Below are 20601 nucleotides of genomic sequence, written 5' to 3'. Positions count from 1 at the left end.
TTTTCCTTTCCAGTCTCATTACTATTTGTTGCTCCTCTGCATTAGAAGACATTTCTGAGGGAGCAAAATCAGAACATTATCTTAATAAAATGTGAATTAATTTTTCCAGTTCAACTTGAACTGGCCTTGTTAATTATATTTATTAGACTGAACCCAACAGATCTTGCGAGTATTGAAGATGCTACGAAAGGAGAAGAATATTCCGATACAGTCAAATAAGGAAATACATATGTGTCCACTTTGTAGTTGAACTGTTGCAACAAATCTGCGTTTTCTTATGTCATTGCCTCTTGCTAGCTTGTTTGTCATGTGACACAAATGGTGAACTAGAAGCAAAGTCTGGTTGCAACCTGCTGTAAGGGGAGATACCGCCACCTGCCCTTGTGGAGGCGTACATGCATTCCAGTAAAAAGGGACGATGGCAGCTGTCTGATGGACCTAATTGAGCTGTAAGTTGATTACACACCAGCTGAATGATCCGGAGTTGTCAGGCGGCGCTGCAGCTGCGTGCATTGTTTTGAGATGGTTTGCTGTGATTGATGGACAGCCTCACACAAGGAGGTGGAACCCTCTTTGAAACCTGAAGGGTTTGAGCCAATTTTCTCTCTGCCTCTGCCCAGAGGGTCGGATGCAAGACACGGCATGCTGAGCAACCTGAGACTCGTAGGAGAAATTGAAATTCTCTACAGGGAGAGAAAGAGGGGACTCTTTCATGGACCTGGCTTGCACCCGCCTTTGCTCCCAGCATGTCATATTTTTAATAAGGGCACTGGCTGTCAGGGCGCACCTTTCCTTTCAATATGTATGGCTGATGGTTCCTTTGACTCTACAAGCAAAGCACAGATATGCAAACCTTCAAACAGCCGGCATAAACAGCAGGAGAGCTCCTGCAGAAGCATGGGACAATAGTCGCCACCTGTCAATCAACGTCAGATCCATGTTTGATACATTCTTGGCATCTTCTCTGATCGGATGTGCTTGAAACGTTGCTAGGCAACGAGTGGCGGGCAGCAACTGGAAGACCTCCTGCTCAACCCGAAGCCTGAGCAGCTGTGGATGAGAGTGATTAGGGTGTCAGTTTACCGTGGCTGACATCTTTGCAGCACATGTAGGCTTCCTCTAATTAGGATGCTCAGTTGAACTTGTTCTCTCTCTGACGGACAGGAATCGACACGCTGTGCTGTGACGAAGAGAAGTGATTCCAGTTAGTTTTGGAGTACATCTTCAAAAGGGTTGCGGTTGTGCGACAAACATTTCTCTCACTCACGGGGCATCTGGAGGAGCAGTTTTCCAGCGGAGACAGGATGCGAAATGAGCCGACGAAATGGAGATTAAATTAAAAAATTAAAGTATTCTGCTGAGAAAGTGGGAGGCTGAACAGATGGACAATCAATGGAAGTGAAACCCTGGGCTGTGCAGTTACATTAACACTGTAGAGCTGACAGCTATATGGATTCAGTTAATGAAGCCAAGTCCTTTTTATCACAGAATTAATCAATATCTTAAAGAAAAGATATAAGGTATACAGGATACAATGTGAAATTAAAAGCAACAAACTTGTTCATAGATCATTTTTAAAAAGTGAAAGAAGTAAAGTAGTCATGAGAAGACTCAAGAGGAGTTAGTCTAGTCATATCCTGTCCTCGTGGCGAACGGTGTAGGGCACCATAACAGCCCATTGACATAATTAGCATAAGTGTTATGCTTTTAGCTAGCTGAAGTTTGACTGTAATTTGCTACCGGTGGAAATGAAAGAGAATTATAACAATAATAATAATAATAATAATAATAATAATGACGCTATCATGACTCAGTGAAATGTAGTCAGAAGCGTAATATGATTAGCCAGTGGCTACAACATTAGCCAAGAAGCTAACTTTTTGTCAAACAGCCAAATGGTGAATGAATGTTTAAATTTTACACCAGATGGAATGTCATGATGAAGTTTTTGGTTTTTTTGGGGGGGCTGGTAACGGAAGCTAATCCAACTGCCATTTGCATAGTTTATCAAGCATTTGGCTAGTGGCTAGTGCTAATGTTGTGCATTGCCGTTTTGTTGAAAGGGGAAGTTGCAAGGGCGGAAGTGAAGTCAGATGAGCAAGAAAACAGGCTGTTTAAGCTAACATTTCTTAGAATACAGTTTTTAGCACAATGCTTGTGCCGTAACATCTCCAGAATCTTCAGCGTTATGCTGAACTGTCAACTTTTCGACGCAGTCAGCCATAAATAAATGTAAGCTAAGTCATGCAAACATACCACAGTTTATCCAAATATTGTCTGTCTGTAAGTCTGTTGGTTCGCCTGCACACCTACTTCGGAGGGAAGGTCTACCATGTTTGCCAACGGATGGAGAGAAGCTGAGGTGCAAGAAGAGTTCGGCGGCGGCTTCAGGACGCTTCCTGGATGCCAGCACCATTTCCATGCTGCTGAGGCAGTCCGAGCAAACAGACTGTTGGACACTGCTGCTGTAAAATCATGGATTTTCTGAAGGGAGTCTGGACTGAATTGATATGAAATAATTTGTTGAGCTTTTCACGCTTTGATTCTTTTGTCATTTTGCTGAAACTTTACTCAGTAGTAGAAAACGTTGAGAATTGTGAAAGTGTATTTTGACTTTCCACTGCAGGTCAAAACAAGCAGGCGCAGCATACTTGTCTCCATGCTAGCTGGTGCTAGCTAAAGATTTGATTACCACAAACTACTGTATTTGGTGGTATTTCAGAAAAAAAGTTTGGCCTTTCAGTAAATCATCTTTTTTTTATCACTTTTACTATACCCCCATGGGTGTTTTTGGTACTGCATGTCCTTTTATACTTTTTTGGGGGATTACATTTTTAACTATAAAAACACTGTCTTCTATTCTTTAAAAATGAACAAACCTAAAAACAAACCTATAAAAATTACAGATTTCTATTTGATTTAATACATGACTGAATACAACATTAGGGAAATTGACTAAAATGAAAAATGAACCTGCCTCATTTACCAGTAACCGGTAAAAGGATACTGGGTGATTACATAATTACAATGGATTACAAGGCTAAAAGGGGCCTTTTAATTAGCAATTTGATCCTTTGCTGAGTGGGCACGGTGCAGCAGAGGAACATATGCTAGCAATTTTAAATTAAAAAGAGGATGCTCCCCCCCCCCCTTTTTTTTCTTTTTTTTTTTGCACTGCATCTCCCCTCCATATGTTTGTGTCCTAAGAGAGATTACTGTGTTTCCTGTAGCGATGCTGATAAGGCCAACTGTGTGCCTGTAGCATGTGTTTTCGATGTGTGTGTGTGTGTGTGTGTGTGTGTGTGTGTGTGTGTTGGGGTGGGGGTAGGAAACGCATCATGCATCAGTGACCCCCGAGGGAGAGCGTGCACAGAACACACATGTGAAGTGGGTATAGAGAAAGTAATCCATCATTTAATGAAGATGCTGCAAAGAGTGAGTCAGTGGTCCCACGTGTTAGCATGGGCAAATGTCACACTTGTCACAGGAAAGACAGTTTTGAGGCTACTAGTTGCTTCAGGAAATATGCAACTATGGCTTGCAAATGAGACTGAAGTTAAAAACAGTCCGGAGAAATAAGATATTTTGCGCAAACTCTAGTTAAACCCTCGTTATTGGTGTGATATGGACAATTCCAAACCGTAACCACACTGTAATATCACTATTGAATAGCAGAGAAGCTGCAATAATTCCTCAAGAATGAATAAAAAAGGAATAAACTGTTATTACATTTATACAAATGTCAGCGCAAATGTCACACGGTGAAGAAAAACTTGAATAAATGCGCCGCTGAAATTATAAGACTTTGAAGTTCATTTTTAAGGGCAGCAGTTGAATATTTTGCATTGTATTTGCCTCCTTGCCGACGGTTAGACGGAAGATGAAGGCTGAAATCCCGCTCTCATATTTGTTCTTTCGATGTGCCTACAGTCGGCAGCCCGAATGTCTTTACATGTCTTTTCTACAAATTACATGGGTAGGGGGATTTTCTTCACCCAGTGCCCCCCCCCCCAAGCTAATTAGCTGCTAGCCAAAGTCCCATACTGCATGGACTGATATTATAATGATGCTCTCATCTGCCCTCTGTTTCGACGGGGAGAAGCATATTTTCAAATATTGTAAACACCGATGTCAATTTCTATTGAAAAACGACAACAACAACAAAAACATAGTACATTTAACATAAGAGACACTCAATTAAGAAGTAGCATCTTAGTGACTTAAGTGTTTTTTCTATATTAGATATTATCACTTCAATAAATCCACAAGTTAAAGTTGCTCACTAAAAGACAAAACATTATATTCTAAACAAAACAAGTCACTGTACAAGTAATAATTAATATAATACTTTCTACTAATTGAACACTGCTGCTGCTGCACTTGGAGGCAAAAGTACAGGACAGTTCAGGGCCTTTTATTGTCATTATAACCAGTGTCAGATTGGATAGCGCCCCCCCCCCCCATCCAATGGATGGAAGGGTTGGTGCTCGTTTAGAATAGTCAGACAAAAAGTTAGTAAAGAAATACTTAGCCTAGTTAATAGCAGTATTCCAAAGGTAAGTAAAAAGTGAGGCAAAAATAGGGTGAGAAAATTTACAATTTTTGACATAATAACGGGAAAAACCATGCCCTCAACAAAAAAGTTAGTTTTTTTTAAATTTGGGATCATTTAAAATGATGAGCAACTAAGTTTAAAAATTCCAAATGAAACAAATCAAAATGATTTGATTAAAAGTCATAACAAATCTTTTATTTTTTTTCCTGTTTTTTTAGTGACTTTCTCACGGTTGACTTTTTTATGACTTTTGCTTAAAAATGTCCAAATTATGGCATCCAAGTGGAATCTTTTTATTATCAATACTTTGAGCTTGTTGGTCCCCCCCCCCCCCCCCCCCCCCCCCTCTTCTTTTTACACGGCAGCTTTGAACTTCCGTATCTTCTGGGCTCTCTGCCGTCATATTGCGCAAGAAGCCATCAGTCATCCGTCCTGTTAGGAGAGAGAGAGAAAGAGAGAGAGGGAGAGAGAGAGAGAGAGAGAGAGAGAGAGAGAAACTCTGAAATTCAGCCTCCCTCCTCCTCATGAGAGATGAGTCCGGGCTTCTGAAGTCACGGCTCCCTCTACAGTTGGTACAGTGGAAATTTTCCACTTTATCCGGTGCAGGAAAACAATCTGTGTTCAACAGTCGGGAGGACATAACTGAGAAGCATCCGGAGACTACGCGCACACACTCACACACACACCCCAACAGTGGCATTTGTGAGATGTGTGTTTGAAGAACTGACACGTCGTCTAAAATACTCATCCGGCGTGGATCTGGAATATCTATCTTTTTTTTTTTTTTTTTTTTGGAGGCTGATGGACTGTTTCCTGTGGACAATCGGGGGGGAAAATGTCTCATTCTTTGAATACTTGAGGAGTGACGACAACTTTCCTCTCTTCGGGACTTCTTCATCGCGGAGGATAAAGCAGCGCTGCAGAAACAGGAGGGGGATTTAACAATGCAAGCGGACCCGTTTCCACGGCAGATTTAGCAGTTCTAAAGCAAACCGAGGCAGTTCGAGGTGTCTGCGGCGGGATACCCGAGCGATGTTGTCTGCGGAGAAGCGCTGTTTGCTGAGGTTCATGTCCATGGATGTTGCGGCTGTGTCGGGCTGCACACGGAGCCTGTGGGTGGCTGTGATTGGACCGGACACGGACTGGGGCTGACTGATTGAGAAGAAATGTTTTTGAAGAGGAGATCAACATGTCTTCAGGGGCGCCAAATGAGGGAAGCGTGCATCAACCTCTCTGCAGTTCAGACATGTGCTTTCTCCATCAGACATTCACCGTGATGTGCTTTGCAAAAGAGGTGGATAGGAAATGAGTTTTATTGCACTTAAGTTGTTTTTTTTTTCCAGATGCACCAGACTTTCCCCCCCCCATTGCAACTGTAATGTTTTACCTGGACTCTTGACATGACAACTATTTGAACTTAAAAAAAAAGAAAGAAAACAAAACAAAACAAAAAAACTAACAACAATTTCCAAGGAAATATGGCAGTTAAGGTGGTTGTGTTTGTGCTGGCGCTGGTCACAGTGGGAGCAGCGTTCTCGGGACTCCTCAACGCCTCAGAGGGAGAGGGTTTTTCAGATGACTTGCTGCAGGTCAAGCTCCTTCAAGACAAGACGGCTGAGCAGCGGGCAACTGCTGACTCCCACCCCAATTTATTCTTTCACCAAGTGGACGTGTTGCATATGAAGCAAAGGTCATCCACTACTCACGGTCACATATTTAAAGTCATCCGGGCTGCTGCGCTCACCATGTTGTCAAATGTTCCCTCTTACATGCCTCCTCCAAAACACGAGGACTTTAAAAGCAAGTGGAATGAGATTTATGGGAACAACCTACCTCCCCTGGCTCTTTACTGCCTTTTGTGCCCAGAGGACTCTGCTGCCCTGCAGTTTCTGATCAAGTTTATGGATAAAATGGCTGAATACCCAGACTGGAAGGTGACCACTGCACCTAACGACGAAGTCCCCGCTGCACACTCTCTCACTGGGTTTGCTACTGCCTATGACTTTATTTACTCCTACCTGGATAAACCACGCAGAGAGGTTTACCTGAAAAAAATTCGCTCGGAGACGGAGGAGTTATATGAGCTCCTTAAGTTCAGAGGGTGGGGGAAGCAGTATCTCCACAATCACCAAACCACCAACGTACTAGCCATCATGATTGGTGCAATAGTGGTGGGATCGCATGATGTCCCGGAGTCCATGATGTGGAAACAAGTAGCGGTGAACTATATGGAGAAAACAATGTTTCTCTTGAATCATGTTGTTGATGGCACCCTGGATGAAGGTGTAGCTTATGGGAGCTACACCGCCAAATCCATCACGCAGTACGTCTTCTTAGCGCAGCGTCACTTCGACATCGACAACACGCAGAACAACTGGCTGCGAGGACACTTCTGGTTTTATTATGCCACTCTGCTGCCGGGCTTTCAGAGGTCAGTTGGCATTGCGGACTCCAACTACAACTGGTTTTACGGACCGGAGAGCCAGCTTGTTTTCCTCGACACGTTCATCATGAAGAACGGGACCGGGAACTGGCTGGCTCAACAGATTAGAAAGCACAGGCCAAAGGATGGTCCCATGGGACAGTCGTATTCCCACCGCTGGGCTACACTTCACACAGAGTACATCTGGTACAACTCCCACCTCACGCCACAGCCGCCCCACAACTTTGGTAAATCCAGGATGCATATATTCTCAAACTGGGGTGTGGTTACCTACGGAGCAGGGCTGCCTATCGGTCAGGGGAATACTTTTGTTTCCTTTAAGTCTGGCAAGCTGGGTGGCCGCGCAGTTTATGACATTGTCCATGACAAGCCTTACTCCTGGGTGGACGGCTGGAACAGTTTTAATCCAGGTCATGAACACCCAGATCAGAATTCTTTCACCTTCGCCCCGAATGGACAAGTATTTGTGTCCGAAGCACTTTATGGCCCAAAATTCAGCTATCTCAACAATGTGTTGGTGTTTGGCCCGTCTCCTAGCAGCCAGTGTAACAATCCGTGGGAGGGTCAGCTGGGGGAGTGCGCCAAGTGGCTGCGCTGGACTGATGAAGGGGTGGGTGATGCGCGAGGGGAAGTGATTGTTGCATCCTCGCATAAAGACACCATGTTTGTTAGCGGGGAGGCCGTGTCGGCGTACTCCCCCGCCATGAAGCTAAAGAGCGTGTATAGGGCTTTGCTTCTGCTGAACTCGCAGACTCTGCTGGTGCTCGATCATGTGGAGAAGTCCGACGATTCGCCCCTGACGTCTCTCAGCGCCTTTTTCCACAACCTCGACATTGACTTTAAATACGTACCTTTCAAATTAATGGATAAATATAATGGTGCAATGATGGATGTGTGGGATGCTCACTATAAAATGTTCTGGTTCGACACCAAAGGTTACAGCCCCGACACTCGTATCCAAGAGGCCGAGCAGGCAGCTGAGTTTAAAAAGAGGTGGACGCAGTTCGTTAACGTCACTTTTCCAATGAGCGGTACAGTCAGTAGAGTAGCGTACGTGTTACATGGACCTTATGTTAAAGTATCCAACTGCAGATTCATTGATAACAGCAAAAACGGGGTTAAACTTTCTCTAACAGTTAACAACACAGAGAAGATTGTGTCTATAGCTACAAACTTTAAGGACATCGGAGCCAGGTTGTCTTATTTAGGATTTGGGGGTCACTGTAAAGTTGAAGATCAATCTCAAATCACGAGGTACGGCCTCGGGACTCAAGTCATCCCCAAACAAGTCAATAGCGATAATCAGGTGTTTGACTTTGGATATACAGCCAGCGTCATGGCAGGGTTTGTTCTCTGTGTGGCCATAGGCTTTTGGACCATGCAGAGAAAGTTTTATGATGTCTGCTTCAGGCTTCGAAGGCTAATGCGTTACGCCCTCCTGTCTGTGCTCATTGTTTGGATAGCCGAGCTGCTGTTTGTGTCCAACAGCTGTGATCAGCTTCTCTGTGGGGTAAAATGGAAAGGTGTAGGCGCCAGAAGTGAAGTAAACAAACAAGTCAGAACGCACGAGCAGCGTCAGCTCCCAACTGTCCTCATAACAACCCTTCCTGGCTCGGGATCTGAAATCCTCAAGCACCTTTTCTACAACAGCTCCGACTTTGTTTACATTCGAGTCCCCACCGAGCATGTGGACATTCCAGAGACTGAGTTTGAGTTTGATTCTCTGGTCGATGGCTGCGAGTGGTCAAGGTCAGACGCTGTGCATGGACGGTTTAAGATTATTCAGGGCTGGCTGCATTCACTGGTCCACAGTACTAAGATGCACTTGCAGAATATTCAGCTGGTGGAGGGCAGTAGGGTCACGCAGCCCCAGAGAGTCAGCTCCTTCAGGGACAGAAAGAAGCGCTCCATGAGGAGGGAGCTGTTATCTGAGTTGAGAGGAAGTCTGGACAGAGATGCAGAGTACGTTAGGGAGATGAGACGCCACGTCGCTGAGTACCCTAACACTCGTGTGGTCCTCAACATGCGGAGTGGGAGCTGGGCACTTAAGCTGCCTTTCATTCACGAGGTCGTTGGACCTTCCCTGAAGACAATCTATGTTGTCCGAGACCCTCGAGCATGGATTTATCTCATGGTGCACAACAGCAAACCCAGCCTTTATTCCCTTAAAAACATCCCGCAGCACCTTTCCTTGATATTCAAGGAGAATGCGGTCAGGGACGGATGCCCAATTGTGGCACCAGAGTTTGAAATAATAAAGATACTGCTGTCCTATTCAGAGACAAACCCTGTCCTGATTCTGGCTCATCTGTGGCTAGCTCACACCGCAGCAGTGCTGAGAGTCAGCGAGAGCCTCCCCGAGGAGTCCCACCTCAGAGTGAGGTTTGAAGACGTGGTTAACTTCCCCCAGGAAACCGCCGAGAGTATACACACATTTCTGGGGGTGCCCGTCTCTCCTGCAGCCCTCAACCAGCTCATATTCACCACCTCCACCAACCTGTACAATCTGATGTATGAAGGAGATATTTCACCAGCCAATATCAACATGTGGAGGCAGAAAATGCCACGGAGAGACATCAGACTGACAGAGGACATATGTGGGGGTGTGATGAAGAGGCTGGGTTACAGCAGGTTTGCCAGTTAATCCAGCTGATATTGTTGTTTACTGTAGCTGCCACTCATTGAGTTCTAAAATTGTTTTTTGCACTGACCATAAATTTGAGAAAAAAAAAAGATGTTACAGGGAAAAGTGGGACTGCAACTGTTTTTTTGTTTCTGTTGTGTTTCGTTACGAGGACCATTTTACATTAAAGTGGGTGGGACGGCGCTTCTTTTACGACTTTTCCTCACACACGCATGCACACACACACACACACACACACACACACACACACACACACTTACAGTTAGCGCTCTTATTTTGTTTTACATGCAGTTGTGTCTCAACGAGGAACGATGCTGAATTTCTGCGTAAACGTTAACAGCTCTTTGTGAAGATGATATAGCGTCATGTGTGTTTTAGTGAGGAAAAAAAAACTTTTCTTCCCATCCCTAATCTGTGATGTCAGAATGTTTGTGCAATCTGTATTTACTGGGATTATTTCAGCATGATCGACGGCTATACAGTGGTTTGTAGCAGATGCTATGAAACTTATTAAGAAGTATTTATTGACCGTGGGCCTCATTCATGAAACGCTCCGCTGCATAAATTTGTTCTTATTCATGAGAGTACTACACTTGTATATGAAAAGGTACTTGTACTTCCTATTTGACACTGGCCGTCAGATTTTCATCTCAATGACGTTCAACTCGACAGATGTTCAGTTTTACTTGAAAATGGAAAATTGGGTTGATTTCAATCCAATTTGTTTTGAAGCTAACAGGTTTTGCTTCCTGCCTGTGAGACAAAACTGAGGGCTAAACGAAGCCCTGCCTTTATGAGAGCAAATTTCGAAGAAGTTTTTATGAATGAGGCCAAGTCTTCTGATTTCTAGGGCAGAATTTACACAGGGGGTAATTTGGCTGTAATGAATTTTAAATATCTGAACTTAGGGTGAAAAAATAATTTTAAAAAATCCATGTATAGACTTCTGCAAAGCAGAGGAATTAGACAATGCTTTATTGACATATATAAATGAAATTAATTGTATTTTATTTATAAAAAAAAAAGTTATGAGTGGAGAGATTTTATTTGAAACTCAGTGATGTCATGACAGTTTGCTGGCTTCGCACTTTCACAGGGATTTTAAATTGAATTCAGCAAATTTCCCCATCGCTTAACTTTACTGTATATACTTGATTAGTTTACAAACATCTGAAGATATATAAACCTCTGAAGATTTTATGTCTAGAAGAAAAAGTATTTATGAGTTCCAAAGACAAGTATCCCAAAGGATCAGGGCATGGTTATGATTATTATAACTCCCTTTGGCATTTATTGAATTAGATCAGAGGAAAGTGCTTAATGGGGATCAAACCGAAAAAAAAAAAAAATGTCAGCCTTGACACATTTCGAGTCAAAGCAATTTCCAAAACATCCCCCTCAGCTGCTCATATTAATCTGCAAAACGCCTTAAAGGAGGCTGTGTTTTACTGTCTTCACCAGGGCACGCAGCAAACATGCATCTATTTCCTGTCATGGTCAATCAGATATCCAATGATCTCGCGGGCGTTTTGGTCGTGAAAAAAGCTCAGAGAGCAGCTGAGGATATGAGTTATGCTTTTATTTATTTTTATTTTTGTTGGTTGGTCTTTGCAACACGCTGTGCATCCTCTTGTGCTGTGTATGGATAACATCTAATCTATCATGCAGATGTTTCTCTCCGTAATAGAAAAACCGTTGCAAACAACAACATCAGGAGCAACTAAAAGGCCATTTGGAAATCCTTCCCCAGCCGGTTCGTGTTCTTCTCTACGAGCAACCTTTTGACAGTCTGGAGAATCTGTTTGGTGTTTGTGGATTTTGAATGTGTACACTTGGCAGACATGCTTTCACTTTGGTGTTGCAATCCTGTTACCAACTGTTTTGTATTTGCTCGTGGGGGTATGGTTCCTTGCTTCTGTGGCCTTGAATCACAATCATTTATTTAAACTTTCTGTGTGCTCCGGAGCAAAATGGTGGTGATAATTAAAAGGGGAAAGAAAAAAAATAATAAAATCAAAAACATATTGGCAATCAAGTTTTTTTATTTATTTATTTTTTTTTATTTCACGGTGCCTGGCAACATGATTGTCTATGCATCGGTCCTGATTAGCTTATGTCCGAGTTATCCATCTCCACAAAAGGCAGGAGGTAGATTTTCATTTCAAACAGTCTCCTCCTTCTCTACGGTTGCTGCTAACCCACTAGCAAAATGTCAACTCATGCAAGATGTCTCTGTGCTGCCACAATTATGCAGCAATGAAATCTCCATGTTATTGGACATGGATGACAGAAGCCTAATTGCTTATAGGGGTGCATGACAAGGAGGAGCCAACAATTAAGAACATGTCAGGAAATTCTAAAGTCGCGCTCTGACTGAGAGGGGAACTTAAGCATTACCCAACCGGAGAAGACTAGGGGGGGAAAAGAGCTGCGTCTGGCATCTGAGAGCCGTCTCAGTGATTCAGTCATTTTATTACTCATTTGTTCTTGATCCCCCAACCCCCCACCCCACCCACCCCACCACCAACGTAACACTCAAGCTTGGCAGGGTCTTCTCTGTCTAATCCCGCCGTGCAGAGGCGCATTATTCACTGAGGAACTTCAGGCAAATGCTCCAGATGGAAGGTTCCAGCATATTTGGTCAGCTGTTATCCACGTTAGTTTACTGTGGTGCTATAATCTCAATAACGCCCAGGATCAACTCACCTACAGAAGCATTACCACGCCGTCGAGTCATTATTCTATCGATTGTGTGATGATACCATTGAGATCGGTCAGAAGCTGTTACTGGTGGTTGTGAAAACCAGCTAACTGCACTGCAACTAGCAGATAGTGATAGAAAATAACTAAATATATATATATATATATATATATATATATATATATATATATATATATGTATGGGGTACTGGATGTTAATTTAGCATCAAAAATCCATTCGACTTCTTCAGTTGTACTTGATGTATCATCTGCTTGCTTTAGGTTTGCGATCCTGTTTGTTCTACAAGCTCTTGGCCTCAAAGGCAGATTTTCCATTACAAACTTTAAAAATGATTCATGTTTAAATAATTATCTCATGACTCAAGATAGACCATGTGACCTGGATTAATCTGAACTCCTTCAATAGTTGCCCCTTCACCAGATGATGCAGTAAACTGCTGCGTACTGATGCAATACACATTTAACACGTATAATAAATACCTCACTCACAAACTTGGCTAATGATACATCAGCATCCACCTTGTACGCTCGCAATTGATGTACGACTCCATTTACGTATGTATTTATATTTGCAAAGAGACTATACTACAACAGTTATTCCAAAACCTGTCCTTAAGCTTGTACTATCTCTTAAAATTCCTCGCTTCGGCCCAGCTGATCTGCTGACATGTCAAATGTCAATCTCTGGCGATGAAATATAAAGGCATCTAAGAGACAGGATAAAAATAAAGCTACAGCACATGTCAGAGTCATTTTCCTTTATTTCTCATCTGAAAATAACACAGAAAACGCCTGCAGCACCGAGAGAGAGAGACAAATATTCTTTAAGAAATCCTTTTGATGTCTGATCACAAGAAGCAGATTTGCAGAACTAATTTAAACTAGGAGGATGTCTCCTAGATTATATTTGATGCTTGATAACCAATAAATAATCAGTGCATTAAGGAGGTTATTTTGTGGGGAAAATGACGAGGAGCTCCGTGATAATCTCATTGCGTTCGCCAGTTGGAGTGAGTGATCAGGTTGCTTTCTCAGACTATTAAGTACACGGAGGTTATCCAGATTGAAACTGAGACTCAATTTCAGCTAAGTAGTCATAGCCTTCCTTACTCCACCTTTATCTTTCAACACTGGTGAGTCCAAGTCCCAGGAGAACAGTTCCCTAGCCGGCAGCCATCGCTCCTGCCACAGCTCATTAATTAACCTTTGCTGCAGCAACCATCAGTCAGCAGGCAGCCTCATATTCTAGGGAGGAGTAATCATGTACTGTATACGACCATTGTGCTGCAGAATTAGCATGTGAATAGAGAGCAACACCATCATTGTGAACATTTTCAAAGCTTAAATATGAATCTGATCTTCATGACTCAACATGTCCGCCCCTCAAATGACAGAGGAGCGGCTCAGCACGCGTTTAGACTCAGAAGGCGTGTAAGACGCTTCTGTGTCTGGTGAGCAACACTTATCACTGTCCAGATTTACCTACTGATGATACTGTTTGGCTATCGCGAGGAGCACATCCAAGGTTCAGCGATTAATAAGAGATGACTCGCGAGGAAATATGGCATATTGTCAATTTGCAGCTGGTGGCAAGTAATTTCTGTTGTGAAAATGGGATCTTCCCTGCCAATAAAACGCAGCGGCATCCGCTAATGAAGCCCAGTCTGGTCTTATAGCACAGGGAAATCAGACCAGATGAGGCATTTTGGATTTCACTTCAGGCAAATCTCTCTATACGGAGGCAGACACACAGTTGAATGTCTAAATAGTCCTGAAGGCTTTAAAGCATCCTCACTGCCAAGCCCTTTCTCCTCTCGGTGTGAATATATAATTACCAGCTGCATTTGTCAAAATGAGATAATTCTACATTAAATACTGAAGTATTGCTCTCTGAACCTGGTACCACACCGCAGGATAATCAGCTTGATTTGAACTTCTCCTGATGATTTCTGGGTTCCAGGCTGATCAGAGCAGATTATCTACACGGAAGATTTAGTTTGTAGACATAAATCTCATGTTTCCAACTGGATCAGAGTCTCCTTCAGCTTCAATGATATTTAATACTTGATCTCTTGTAACGTTTGAAACCGGAAACCTGCAACAGCTAACAGCCAATGAGAGCGAGTAGCCCCACGAAGCTGCAGCCTTAGCTAGCACTAGCATTAGCTGGGTCGCATTAGCCTCCGTCGCGCTGGGAAGTATCTAAAAACCACACTCGTCCTCTCAATCATCGACAGGCTTCAGACGCGTTATTAACCATTAAGTTCTCTGGCTTTTCACGGTTTTTGTGCTCAGTTTTCATGACCATACGTTCACCGAGACACCTGCTGAAAAATGAACTCAGATCCATGTCAAAATGTACGAGAAGATATTTGCAGTTACTAAAATTCATGACCGATTGGTTTGATTAACCACGTACTGAACTAATTAGCCAAAAGAGATTTTCTCAGTCAATCTTGAGTGACCCACGCGGGCTCTCATCTGAATGTGTTTGTGAAACCCGTTCCCTCTCTAAGCTGTACTGGTTTCAGAAACACTTCCCTGTGCTGGAACCTGATGTCAGATTCATCAGGACCGTCTTAACCCTTCACAGCTTCATTTCCTCCAGTTTTTCTGCTTTTCTCTGCAAAAAACTGCAAGCGCAACTGTTTTTTTGTCGGCTGTCCTCCTCGGCGATTGTTCGTTTTTTTCTTCATGAATTTTATTTTATCAAGCAAGTTCTTTGCAAGACTTCCTTGGAATCACCGAGGTGAAGGTGTGGTGTGCTGCGCCTTGATGGAATTGCTGGATGCTCTTCCTGATTATGTTTTCTGCGTAAAGTATGCTGTGAGTCCATCCTTTTATTTGTATTATGCAAACAGATTCTTACAACCGTCTGAACAAATTCCAGACTGATCCTCGTTCTGGTTTCGAGTTGGGGAAAATTCAGTTTCCCTGCTTAGTGTTGTGACAGAAGTTTCTGACTCTTTGACTTTGAAAGCGAGACCCCTCAGTATATACCAATAACCTGTCAGCTTAAACCGCCACTCTTGACATTTGGTTAATACCCCCCCCCCCCTCCCCCCGCTCTGTATATCATGGAGCGTTTGCTAGGCAGACAGAGCTTCCTTGCTCTTGGAAACTGAGCCTTACGGTTCAGGGATTCTTTTTATTCCTCCCATTTCCACCATTGTGGTTTTCTAACCGTGCAAAACTGATGTGTAAGCTGGAAAAAAGATTAGTAGAGAAGAAAAAACCCAAATGGTGCAACTGTTGTCTGACTAATGTGAGCGTACTGGTTCTGTTATGGAGAGAGGTAGCCGCTGTTGTCATTTTATGAGCTGTTTCTGCCTGTTCGAGGCCGTGCAACAGCATTTAAGGCCTTCTGTTATTCTGAGGTGGAGGATTGAATCCAGCTGGCTGGCCGACGGACAGACGGGAAGGGGGGGGGGGCGGCTTTTTTCCTGGATGACACACTCAGTAGTTCTTCATTACTTCGACCCAGACACCATAACGCAACTGTCAGAAAGGTGCCGCGGACGGCGCTCGCCTGGGCCGCGTCTGGGCAGAGCCCGCGGATCATTTTCATGTTTCATAATAAATACGGGAGAAACAAGGAAGATAAATCTATTTCATTACATTATGCATGATCGCTAATTAGTGGCATTTATATCTTGAGCAGGAGTCCCAGTCTGCCTCGGTCAGTGGAGCAGCAGCTCGGTGTAAAAGTCTGTAGACATTAATAGAAATTCATTTCTTCTGCCTTTCCTCACATGCTCATCTCATAAGGTTTGAAGCTGCCTCACAGAAAGCCAATAACCAGCCCTTCTATTACATGCAAATCCACAATAAACCATCATATTTGTCCAGACGTATTTCCAGAACTATTAGGAATGTGCTTGATGGAATACCCTAAAATGTCATCCCCGCTCCACCAAAGTTCCATTATAATCGGCTCAGTAGTTTCATGTAATCCTGCCGACGGACAAACAAAACGGCACCACAACACTCGGCCCAGGCAATAAATAAAAGGCGACATGACTAAGTGAGGGATTGGTGAGCTTCTGGGATCATTATGAACAGATATGATTTCATCCCTTCTTCCCATAACTGTCCCACCTCGTGAGGCAATCACCTCTGGAATCGGTCCAGGGAACATTCCGAACTTCAAATTAGTTTTGGGTTTGTTTTTGTTTTGTTTTTTTGTTCCACTCCTTTCGTGCTGACTTTCCGTTCTCGTCTTCGTAACTTCCAAGAGGACTTTGCAATTGCACTGTTGGCTCTGCAGCGCTCCAGACAACAGTGTTATTTTTAAGAGAGACATCTTGACACTGACAGGCAGCGAGAGAGGAGGGATATTCGTCACTCTTCTCTTATCCCCTGCGATTTTGTGACTGTGAAGGGAGCCAGATGGTCAGATTCTCTGTTCATATGGTCGAGTTCCTACGAGAGCGCTGTTCTTGGCCTGCTTGGCATGAAAATATATTAGACTGGGGAGATGCTAAGAAATGATATAAATTAAACAAGACCACAATAACCTACTTTGAAGAAGGGTGATCGGAAAAGTAAAAGATCTTGGTGAAAAGGTGAGAGCGAGAGTTTTACAAGGTTGCAGCGATGTGGCGCACGTTCCTGCTAAATACGCTTCATGCCGAGCAGCTGAGCACACACAGGTGTAAACAATACAGTATTTAAAAACACGTTCAAACTAAATCTGAATTGCAAATATTTTATGAGGAAGAAAAATCATCTTGTTTGTTAAGTTTTAAGAATACATTTAGTTTTATGGTCAGAAACTGTGAACCCCACCAGAACTAATGTATTTTCTTGGTAATATTTCTGATTCAAACTCGTGTACACAGGTGTGTGTCCTCCAAACCTGGTATCATGTGATTGGCCAACAATATTTGCTCCCCAGAGCTAAACTAGAAGATACCCCTCTCTCATCTGTTCGTGACCGCTAGTTAGCTTAGCACAATCAATGGTGGCGGCTGGTAAGTGCTAGCATACAATCAAAAGTCATTAGACACACTTTTCTACAAACAGTGTTGGCCTGCTGTAATGTAACTGTGCTTGTGCATCACATCCACAGTGAAAAAAAAAACATTTTAAATGACAGGATAGACTAGATCACTATTGGAGGCATGCTAACACTTCCCATTCAATTACATGAATTCAGCTAAGCTAACTAACTTAGATTAGCTGAAAGGGTTCACAGAAGCGCACGCAGAAGAAGGGAAGGTATCGGTCCTCTTGTCTGGCTCTTGGTAACAAGGCAGATCAGCCTATTTCCTATAAAAAAAAAAATTTTAAAGTTGGTGTGTTCCTTTAATTTACCAAATCCACTGTTGCACTGGAATCAGTGGGTTTAAATTTAAACAAGCAGTCACAGCAGTTTGGAGCAAATGGAAGAAGTATGTAGTTTGCAAGAGCAGTGAATCGCTTCAGGGAAGGAAACTTTCCTGCAAAGGAAAGAGAGAAGCCTCAAAGCCAGAGCAGATTTCTGTGTCTTTCCAAGATAAAGCACAGTAAGGTGCAAATTAAGGGACTGAGGAGAGATCAGACGTGGCTCTTCTAATAATTTCAGCAGATCTAATGCAATCAGTCGAGTGATTTAAAAAAAAAAACGCTCCTGTAATGAGAGAGCGGAGAAATTAAGAGGAAAAATACCAAAGCTGTGTTTTTCTATCAGGGACTTAACGGAAGTCACTTCAAAGCTGAAACAATTTTTTTTTCTCTTCAGGTTGACTAAAGAACGAGAGCACATTTCGTAATCACTCTTTACCACCAATGCCAAAAAAAAGAAGAAAAAAAAAAAAAGAAGATGTGAGATACACACCAAACTTTTACAGTTACGACTCAAAACTTTTTCAGAGGCGCAACTGTGTGCGTGTAAGCTGTGTGATTAATGGTAATCCTCAACAGTTGCCACTCCTGGGTTACGTCTTGAATCTTGAACCACAATTCAACTTTGTTATCAAACATTCACAGCAAAGTTGATTTTAATTATTCATCTCCTGACAAACCTCCCCTGCAGTTGATTTTTTTTTTGGTCCTTTTTAAGCAAACTGAGCTTTTCAATCACTGGGAGGTGACTTGGCGGCGCCGGCGCTTCCGGGGTGTTTGTTTATTGTCGTTTGTGTCCTTTTGCAAATGCTCCTTGACAGCCTTTGATTTGACTTGAGGGTACAAATGATGGCATTACTTTAATAAGCGGCCGTGGTCACAGTGGCTCTGCTCCTGAGCAACGACTATAATGGCAGTAATGTCTGGATGGTGTCCCTCTGGCTAGGCTGCCTCATTAAATGGCTGGAGAAGAGTGACTGGCTGCGGGGGTGATGCATTATTGATGAGAGAGCTTGATTAATTGAAAATATCCTGCACGGCGGGGGAGAGTGTGTGCGGGTGTGGATGTACGTGTGCGTGCTGTCGGAGCAGCGTAAGTGGTTCCATTGGGTGTGAACTTAATCAGTTGATGCATAGCGACCCCCCCCCCCCCATTGTTATTCTGCACAGGCGCCAACTGTGAAACATTTACTGTATGAAAAAGATTCATATTGTAAGTTATGTTGTTCATGTAAGTGCAGCTCAGGTGTTCAGTCAATCTGCAGAGCGTCAGTTTAAACAATCTGAGTGCGTCATTCATCTCCTCTAAGTTTCCTTCATAAATAAAAGATGAAGCTGTCAGGAAATCAGCAACAGGGCCATAACGAATTAGCAAGCGTTTGCTAAAAACACCACCGAGGCTTCTCTCCGGCGATGTTCGAATTCAGGGGCGGCATCCGAGGGTGAGGCTGAACCTTCATCTCATCCTCAAATGAGACAGTTTATCCTCACAGATTAAAACTAATGATGCATTTGGGCGCTCTGCGTCAACTCGTAAAATCAGGCATTACCAAGTTAATCACCGGGAAGGTTCTTCAAACGGTCGATAAAGTGTAAATACAAGTGGTTTACTCAAGGAATATTTTGTACAACAGATGCATGTAAAAGTATGAGTTCCACAGCTGTAGCTGACTTGCTGGTAGGTCACCTGTGGGGTTCCAGGTACATTTATCTGCCACAACCTCCGATTGATGACACGGCGGCTGATAACAGCACGGAGGTTCGGCTTATTTTTATGGGTTAAAATACAGTACATGGAGTTTAAATGATAGGAGCGGAAAAAATAAAGGCAGGAAATATTTGTTTTAAAAACACAAAAGGTGTTTAGGTTTAGGCACGAAACCAATCGCCAACCAATGCTTCAGCCAATGGGTTGGAGAGCCATCGTCGTTCGTTACTTTTCATGGTAAAATTAACAAGAAAAGTTGAAATTCAGAGCACTTTAGAATTCTCTAGAAGGATATCAAAGTGTGTCTTTCCATGCTGGCGTGCTGTAAAGGTGCTGACTCAGGGCCAGCGTAATGCATAACGCGAGCATAGCAGGTCAGCGAGCCTTGACATTTACTGGAGCAGCTAAACTGACCCCGTATGTTGTAGGGATCTCTATTTTTTCTGGCGGTTGCTGGTCAAATTCTCTTTTCCCGTCTCCCCGCGCTCTGACCCGCTGACACACCAGCGTGAAACTTGCAAATTCAGATTTAGAACCAGCAAATTGGATTCTTCTTCCTCCTTTGTTTTTGTACAGCAATGCCAAATCAGGTTTTTCCATTTCACACTCGTATCGCTTACATTTCTAAGTATTACGTGTCATCTTTTCCACACATGTAAGTCAGAGCCAATGCTAGCAAGCAAAGAAAGCAAAAAGACAGTTACAAAACCCACAGACAGTGAACAGCTTACTTTAGCGAGAGACGATCATCCAAATACATGAATGGACAGATGGCTCAAAACATGTCAAGTCAGCACAAACTACCTGCTAGCCCGGTGACAGTGGAGATGGAGCTAGCTGCTAATGACAGTGCAGCTAGTTCTAGCCAGAGGACCAGCAGCTCTCCTGCTGGGAACATTAGAGCTGCACTCTCTCGACAACCACCAGAGGAGAACTGCACCGGCGCCCTTGCAATTCCATTCAGTTGTCATCTGTGGCGGACAGTGGCTACGCTGACTCTTGAATCCGCTGTACCGCTAAGCACGTTAATTAGCGGATGATCTCTGAAGTTTATTTTTACCCGGGATAAGTGGGTGGAGGTGGGAAACGGCAGAAAAAGAAAAACTTTTTCATCGAGCCAACGCCACACACAGACAGAACTGGATGGACTTTTCAGATCATTTACAGACTAAACATCCAATGGCCTGCGGAACCCTACAAAGGGG

General features: G+C 43.3%; 1 protein-coding gene across 1 annotated transcript; it reads left to right on the top strand.

The window, feature by feature from the left end:
- The first annotated feature begins 5061 nt into the window (after positions 1-5061).
- Positions 5062-11669, top strand: dselb (dermatan sulfate epimerase like b). Its single transcript, XM_086192029.1, has one exon. It carries the CDS (start codon positions 6034-6036, stop codon positions 9640-9642), a length of 3609 nt encoding a protein of 1202 aa, XP_086048155.1. The 5' UTR covers positions 5062-6033; the 3' UTR covers positions 9643-11669.
- Positions 11670-20601: the final 8932 nt, after the last annotated feature.

Source organism: Aulostomus chinensis, chromosome 21 (assembly GCF_037954235.1).
Source record: "Aulostomus chinensis isolate RoL2024-O1b breed Wild chromosome 21, RoL_Achi_v1.0, whole genome shotgun sequence".
NCBI classification, from domain to species: domain Eukaryota; kingdom Metazoa; phylum Chordata; class Actinopteri; order Syngnathiformes; family Aulostomidae; genus Aulostomus; species Aulostomus chinensis.
This window is presented reverse-complemented; position numbering and strand designations above follow the sequence as displayed.

Coding starts and splice junctions, on each gene's coding strand:
- dselb (XM_086192029.1), top strand. CDS start 6,034: ATGGCAGTTAAGGTGGTTGTGTTTGTGCTGGCGCTGGTCACAGTGGGA.